This window comes from Citrus sinensis, chromosome 4, assembly GCF_022201045.2.
Source record: "Citrus sinensis cultivar Valencia sweet orange chromosome 4, DVS_A1.0, whole genome shotgun sequence".
Classification (NCBI taxonomy): domain Eukaryota; kingdom Viridiplantae; phylum Streptophyta; class Magnoliopsida; order Sapindales; family Rutaceae; genus Citrus; species Citrus sinensis.
In genome coordinates, this window is record NC_068559.1 from 24,461,805 (window position 1) to 24,469,958 (window position 8,154).

The following is an 8,154-nucleotide window of genomic DNA, read 5'->3' on the forward strand; positions in this document are numbered from 1 at the left end:
AATGCAGGGTCTTTTTTTTATAATTTTAATAAAAAAAATATTATAGCCATTAGCTACAAAAATAATCAGATTTAATCTAATTATTTTTAGCATTTTTAGGGTGAATTTATAATTTTCGTTTGATGAATATCATTATTAGTACATTAATGAAGTACAAAAAAATCTTAATTACTAGAGATTATAACTCAATGAATAATAAAACTCTACTTAATCTGATTATTTTTTATATTTTTTAAGGTGATTGTAATTTTCATTTTGGGGGGTAAAATAGTTATTTGCTTAAGTTTCCGTTAATTTTTTTAACGGATTTCAAACGGAAGTGAAAAAGTGAAACAAAATATAACTTTAAGTGGATTCCAAAAAAAAAAAAAAAGAATTATGTATTTTTTAAAAAATTAAAAAAAACAAGTAGACGATAGATAGTTTTTCATTTTAATATTTTTTCCCCTCTTAATTTCTTGTTTCTGATTCGTCGGTAACCTTATCAATATGGGTTGTAGAACCTTGGTGGCCTGGATTACTAAGATTGCAATTAAGTAAGGTTAATTTTATTTGTATTTATCCTTACATATGATTGTAATATAATTATGAGTTCTTTGAGATTAATGAAGGGTACCAGGATTCTGCTGGGTTAAAATTTTAGTCTGGCGAGTGATAATTTTCACTGATTTTCCCACTCACAAGTAGCATCCAATTTCTTTCCACCCATGACCTAGATTCTTCATTGCCTCCAAATAAATCTTGAGGAATAATCTAAAATATAGGATACAAAGAAAATTCTTATAACCGCACGTCACTGAGCAAAATTTAACAAAGGTGCAACCTCACTTTATATACAGCTAGGCCTCGAATAAACTCTACCTTCAACACAAAAAAGGGAAAGATATGCGTGCGCGAGCAAGCTTCTGAGAGAGGATAGAGAGGACTTTTCATGCATAAAAGGATTGAATCCATGATACATTATATCAAATAATAATAATAATAATAATAATATAAATAGACCTTTTAAATTAAGAAAAAAATTGATAAAAGAGGAAAATCATAGCACAACATACATAAGAGTCAAGTCAGACACCTTTATTTCCTTCTCTTCCTGCCTCTTCCCAGTTGTCCAGATTTGAATGCATGTTCTTGTTCTTGAAGGAAAGCTTTTGCCTTCCCAAATTTCTCAGCTTTTTCTTCCGCTAACACTGCCTTCTCTTTTTCCTTTACCTGAGATAAGAAATAATTGTCTTTACGCAATTCCCGAGCAGCACCTTTGGCTTCACGTTTTATGAGTTTCTTCAACTTTCTTGCTTCCGCCCGTTCACGATCTGGATCATAATCTCTACCCTTAACAAAGCTGCAGAACAACAACATCATTAGATAAACACAACCAAACCCCACTTCTAGAAGCACAATCTAACAAAATCAGTTTTAAGACATTAAGAGAGAGGGCGAGGAGATAGGGTGGCATTACTTCTCCTCAAATTTTGGATTCAACAATTTAATGGGCACTGGCTTCTTCTTGCACATTTGGAGTGGCTGCCGCACCATGTGATGTTCATCAACTTTCTTCTTAATAACTTCAGCAGCATCTTTAAATTTTTCTTGTAAAGCAGCTAGCATGTTCTCCTGCTGTGCCAAATCCAGTAACAATCTTGCTAATGGCAAGAAGATTTCAGGAAAAGAATTCAATCCTCCGTAAATGTCAACAAATCCTCTAAGTGTTTCCATCACAGTCATCAGCAAACTAGCCCTGCACAAGGAATATTTAGTTTTCATCAATAAATAAACCAACAGTAGAACATTGAAATTTATCGAGCATCTCTTCGACATAATAATTAAATCACATCTTGATCGGAGCTAGTCTCAGAACCATACACCTAGCAAAGATCTAGCTACTACACTTCAAAGAAGACCAATTTAAGTTAACGAAATATTCAAATCTCATGACCACAGCACTCCAAAAATGTAACAAGTTTTATGAAGATTCGGATTTATAACATTCAGTTACGAAGTTTGTGGGCAAGGCCTAAAATTTCCAATCAACATATGCTGTGCAAAATGTACCAACAATTACTCACCTAAAATTATCGGATCTGAAAAAAGAAGAGTCATCTGGCAATTCCATTATCACAAGGAAATTCAGTGGATTGATATTATTTACACAATCACGTATACAAAGCAGGGGCCTGAGTGCTTTAAATTCCAGAAGATGGTGAAACTGCAACAAAATAAACCAAAAAGAAAAACAGTGTGACATTCATTAAATAGAATCTGGAATTAAATACTACTACTGCATTGAAAAATTGACATGCAAGAAAAAAGCGGCATTCTGGAGAAGCCATTTACCTCAGACTCCTGATAAGATGTTGGTTTACTGTCTGTAGAGGCCACGAGCAAAGTTCGGAGAAATGCAATAACCTCTGGACAGAACTTCCGAGATTGTCTACTGACCTGCAATATCATTTATCACGTAAACAACCAGAAAGGGCAACTCCAGAAGAAAAATATAATTAACATGCGAGTTCAATGAGAATTGGATTGACAGTGAATATTCATGTTAGGCTGCAGCATGGTTGGAAGAGACAGGTTCACATGGAGAAAAGACAACATTAAATAGTATGCAAAGCTGAGAAGGAAACTATGCCCCCACAATTCAAGATCTTAAAATCTAATCTTGCTATCTAAATTAGAGGAATGTGGAATGAAGGATACATACACTAAGAACCATGGAACACAAGAAAGAACCGATAGCAATATCCCGGCCTGACATGACAGGACAACGCATGAGATATTCACACATCAGCAGTATTGCTGGAGTCATTACTACATGCCGGAAGTCAGAACATGGAAAAATCATGGACCACAGCTTCAAGAGGAACAATGTTTTCAAAGAAGGCCAACAGCCATTTTCTGCATAAGTAAAATTATTAGGTTAGAAACCTTCATAAACCTAGTTTGATGACTATAAGAACCAAAAATTCTCCAATCATCAAAAACCTGGGTTCTTGATATCCTCACAAAGCTGGGTTCGGGTCCGTAAGATTCGCTGACGAGCACATATTGCAGCAAAGTATGGGATTTCAACACTCATTTCCATCAGTGGCATGACCAGCAAATTCAACAACTCAAAGTTAAGGGGCTTTTTGTTTGCTGAGACAGCAAAATACTGCAGTAGAACACCATAAAATACCTGGGGAAGGGCGGATACATTACTTTTCACTTCAAATATGGAGTCAAAGACAGAACCGAGAATAGCAGATAATTTAACAGAATAAAATGAGTCCTTAACCAAAGATTTATGCATATGAATCAAAAAAACTCAGAAACAGTGCTAAGGAATCTAACTTGCCTCTCTAATGTACAGACTCAAATAAGTAAGTTACATGAAATCAAATAGCAACCAAAATCTAAAAACAAGAACCACTTAAAAATTCATTGCCTTCTGTCCACAACAAGAAACAACCAATAATACATTATTATGATTAGAGTTTTAGCACTTGAAAGTGCACACCTAGTATTAGAGATACAACTAACCAGTACGAAAAAGCCATATCGAGGCATTAATTATTTTTCTCTTCAATGGTCCTCATATGTACCCTGGCTGTTTTGCTTTAACTGGTTTCCTCCTATTAAAGGTCATGAATTTATAAAATTAAAATTTGATGAACCTACCATACCATCTACCTTAACAAACCCTTAATGGGCTTGCTACTCCCAGATATTAAGAACTGAATTCTTTTGAAACCAACTATGAGAAACGAAGGCATTATACTACTAAAGATGCTCAATTATCACACATACGCATAAAGACAGAGAGAAAGGAGAGCAAACAAAAAGTTGCATAAACTTCCATACTTGCATTTTCTTTCGATTTTCTGCTGCAAGTTTAATTGCATTACTTGCCCTAATTCGATTTATAACCACAATCTTGTCAGCATTAGAGCAATTCTCCACTAATGCACAAAATTCTTCCAGGCTCTTAGGAGCGTCAATCAGAAAAGGAATATCTGGTTGAGTTGAAGGCTGTGTATGATCTGATTTCATTTTCTTCGCATTAAAAAACTTGTTATCTTTTTCCTTGATCTTAACTTTTTCCTTCAAGACTTTGTTTCCTTTTGGTTCAATCTCTTTCTCACCATCAGCACTGTCATCTTCATCATCATCCAACTCTCTCTCGCCCTCTTCATCCTCCTCCAAATCTGTGCCAAGATCATCATTGTCACTTTGCTCCCAGTCTTTCAAGGTTATAGTATTTTCATTTTCATCATTATCTTCATCAGGCTCCACATCAACACCATCAGCATCACCTGAATCCTCAGAGGAATCCTCATCTTCACTCTCGGTTGTATCCTTTCTTTCAAGTACTTCATCTACCCAGCCCCTTTTAGGCTTAGGCTCTTCATCGAATGTGAAAGAATCACCCAGATCATCCCCAGAAATTGATCTTGGCCTCTGGGTGGAAGATTTCTCCTCATCTTCATTGTCTTCGTCACTAGTGTCATCAGTTGCTAACATCCTTTTCTGACGTTCCTCCTGAAATTTTGCAGTCATTCAAGCTATCAAAAACTATATCATTGTAAGATGAATGAACAATACAAAATTTCAGTCATTCAAACCAGATCAGATAAACAGAAAACTATATTATCGGAGATGAAAAAATTTTTGCAGCCATTCAAATTATCCAGAATATCACAAAATTCAGATGAAATGTATATTGCAGAATAACAAAATTTCATATTATTGAAAGATGAATGAAAATCCTAACACTTAATCTTAATTAGTCACATGCTGACTACAATCCTTAAATTTTTCCGAAAGATTTTCTTTCTACGATTAAACTATAAGGTGATCAAAGAGAAGATGATAAGATTATATTTTGTAGAACTTGATGTTAGAAGAAGTCTCTTTCTACTTTATCTATCTAAAACAACCCCTAGAATTTAAAGGTACTCAAAATATTCTATCTATGAATACAGATTTGCTCCAGTGGACACTGTCATCCACCATAAGTTACATACCTATGTACAAAATGCAACCATGCAGTGCCACAAGAATGGGTTTTAGGAAAGTATCATTCAAATCGTAACACAATGTTCAAGCAATTGGATCAATGCACTTTCAACAGTTGAGGATAAATCTAACATGCATAAGTAATGCTCTTTGAGTCTTGTGATCTAACAGTATAAATTGTGTCATAATTTTATTATAAAAGAAGGGACCTCTGATCCATGACAGACAGACACATATGCTATACGCTATAATCGTTAAACCTACTAATATGAAGTTCTTCTCCAAAAGGAACTACAATAACAGTAATGTTTAACAAGAATAGTCAAAATAATTGGAGCTACAAATCACCTCAGCTTCCATGAACACCACACATACTTACCTCCAATCGCTCTAGTCGTTCTCTCTCCTCTTGGGCAATCTCCTCAGCCGTCTTTGTCCTGTCTGATGGTCGTGCACGCATATCCAATGCCATCTCTTTAACAAGTTTGTCATAAGAATCAGGTTGTTCCTGTCAACACAGTGAAAAGATAAGAACAGATCAAATTCATATATGGTGGATGTTGGTTCATATTTTGTCCAGAACAATGGTAGGAAGCCACAGTAACTGATAATGAAGGTATAAGAGCTTTCATTTTCTTTTAATATCAGCACAAAAGGCATAAAAGTCCTTATATAGTATTTGATCTGACTTGTCAAGGAGAAGATTTATTCAGAAATACAATCCAGAGCTTTGGAAAATAGGAAATAAAACCTTACAACATATATTTCAAAAAGTTGTATCTCTAGAACCATCATAAAAGTGTACCTGTTTAGATGTTTCCATATTTTGATCATCCCTCTTCACATGCTCATTTGGAATGCCCTTGTTGACAAGAGCTTTCAAGGCATTCATCTTGCTAGGTTCAGTCAATGACAATAGCACCTCAGACTGGACTAGAGATGAGAAGGACTTATCCAATTCTTCCATCAACTGTTCATTTTCTTCCTTCTCTTTAGCTTTTTGTGCCTTTTAAGAAGAAAAAACAATAAATTAAAAAGAAAAAACACACTCAATCAAATATGTTTGTATGTATGTATATGTATATGTATATGTCTATGTCTGTGTGTGTGTTTGTGTGTGTGTGTGTGCGTGTGTCTGAGTAATATAAAAATGAATCACCACCTTGAAATATTTGCTCTTCAGAATAACCTCTTCCATAATTTCCTTCTTGCTCTTGTGCTTCTGCAATAGGAAAGTCATCTTTTTAAATCAAATTTGAGGCATAATATGTTAACCAGTAAAGAAATAGGTAAAAGAGAGATCAGTGAAAATAAATGAATCATAGATAAAATAGGACTCACATTCTTCTCTCCTTCCATCAGATCCCCTTCATCTGAATTCTGTCTATGATGAGAACTAAGTTGCTTCAACACATTTGATCTACCTGCATAGAGTAAGAAAAACATAACCAATTCTACTTTCAAAATCTCAACTTCACAAGAATCAAACAATTAGCAACTACAATAACCGAAATAATCAATACAATGTGAATCGAACAACTCCATGATCTAAGCAAGTAACCAAGAAATTAAGAGCACAAGAGCTGCTGATAAAAGTAGTTGGAAGAAAATCTGATAACATCCATAATGCCAATTTGAATATAAACAAAATGAGGAAGGAAAGAACAATGTTGCAACAAAATAAAGTGTTACATACTCTCATCTTCATCATCATTATCACCATCATCAGATAGCATGTCATCCTCAAAATCATCTCTTCCAGAGAGCGAATCAATGCCAGGCATTTCAAACTCATCCTCTTCTCCATCCGATAGATTATACTTGCTTTTCTTGCCCAATTTCAGCTGTGAAATACAACAAAGAAAAAGTAAACAAACAAAGAGACTTTAAGGGAAAAAATGACATGCTTTAAAGTCTATAACTAAAAGCTACCTGACGCTGGCGCTGAGAGCGCATGATAGCCTTATCAAACTCTCCCAACCCATCGTTTCGTTCACCAATACGCTTATCGACAAAGACCGAGGATTTGCCACTCTGCTCGTACTCTTTGAGCAGCGTATTGGTCCTCTTCTGGATGGCTAGCGAGCGAGAGAGTCCAATGCGTACCTCCTCGCCCTTGCGTTTCTTGCCCAAAATGTCGAATTTGCGCCGAGACCAGATGGTCTCGAACGGGTTGTCGGCTTTGGTGGATTTGTTCTTCATGGCTACCGACTTTGGGCCATTGTTCTTGTTCTTTTTTGACTTTTTCTTGCTCGGCTTGTTGTCGGATTTAGCCATGATTACGGTTTCGGTTTGCTTTGCTGGAGGAGTTTAGGGTTTTGTGGATGTTTGGAGCTGGGGTTTTAGTCTTAGGTTGATGGTAAAGTCGAGCGGTTTGCATTTTGGGTTGGATCCGGGTCGGGTATTAAAGCCATCCTGTTTACTGATTCGGCAGGTGTAATACTCTTCACACCCTCGTTAGAATCCTTATAGAGCCCCATTTTTCTGTAATTATAGTTCTACCACAAGAGGAAATTACATAAGAGGACAGATTTGAATTACCTAAAAATTTAACTTTACCCCCATAATTTAGGATATAATCAATTTATCCCACCAAAATTGAAAACGTCAATGTAACCCATTCTGTTAATTTTTCCGTTGAATTTTAACAGCTAAAGGGTAAATTCTTACATTAACTTTTCGAAAATTTAAATTATAAAATCAAAATTTAAATCCAAAGGAAAAATTACTTGAGAGAACAAATGTAAATAGAAAAGGTAGAACCAATTAATTAGACAATAATCCTCAAATTGATTCCTCTCAGATTAAAAATAAATCAAATTTATCTTAATAAATATAATTTACAAAAACACACACAAAAGCCTTAAATATATCCAGACAACATCAAAATTATTTCACAAATAATCCCCAAACATGTGGCAATTGTACATCATCTCCAATCTTCAGGTTGCCGCCCGCTAGTAGCCCTAACCTCACGTTTATGCCGCGTGAAATACTACCAAGCCTCAGGTCGCCTCGTGCAGCACTGTCAAGCCAAGCTACCATGCGTAGCACATCTCAAATCCATAGTCGCCACACTACGCAGCACCTCTATAAGGATTCCACAACTAGTCGGTAGTTTATTAACGCCAAGACACCCTATTCTTACAAGCTGAT

General features: G+C 35.5%; 1 protein-coding gene across 1 annotated transcript; it reads right to left on the reverse strand.

Moving 5' to 3' along the window:
* Positions 1-916: 916 nt before the first annotated feature.
* Positions 917-7,401, reverse strand: LOC102621586 (uncharacterized). Its single transcript, XM_052439969.1, has 13 exons — positions 6,931-7,401; positions 6,695-6,842; positions 6,340-6,422; positions 6,161-6,220; positions 5,804-6,004; positions 5,378-5,506; positions 3,844-4,521; positions 2,986-3,178; positions 2,705-2,898; positions 2,335-2,439; positions 2,067-2,206; positions 1,460-1,738; positions 917-1,342 (listed from the first exon to the last, which is right to left on the reverse strand). Exons 1-13 carry the CDS (start codon positions 7,273-7,275, stop codon positions 1,078-1,080), a joined length of 2,820 nt encoding a protein of 939 aa, XP_052295929.1. The 5' UTR covers positions 7,276-7,401; the 3' UTR covers positions 917-1,077.
* Between the last annotated feature and the right edge of the window lie 753 nt (positions 7,402-8,154).

What these genes read in the sequence shown, in the direction of transcription:
- LOC102621586 (XM_052439969.1), bottom strand. Translation starts at nt 7,275, where the DNA reads ATGGCTAAATCCGACAACAAGCCGAGCAAGAAAAAGTCAAAAAAGAAC. An exon ending in ATATGGAAACATCTAAACAG is followed by an intron (nt 5,507 to 5,803) that starts GTACACTTTTAT and finishes CTGTGTTGACAG; the next exon opens with GAACAACCTGATTCTTATGA. An exon ending in TTCAGATCCGATAATTTTAG is followed by an intron (nt 1,739 to 2,066) that starts GTGAGTAATTGT and finishes TTCCTTGTGCAG; the next exon opens with GGCTAGTTTGCTGATGACTG.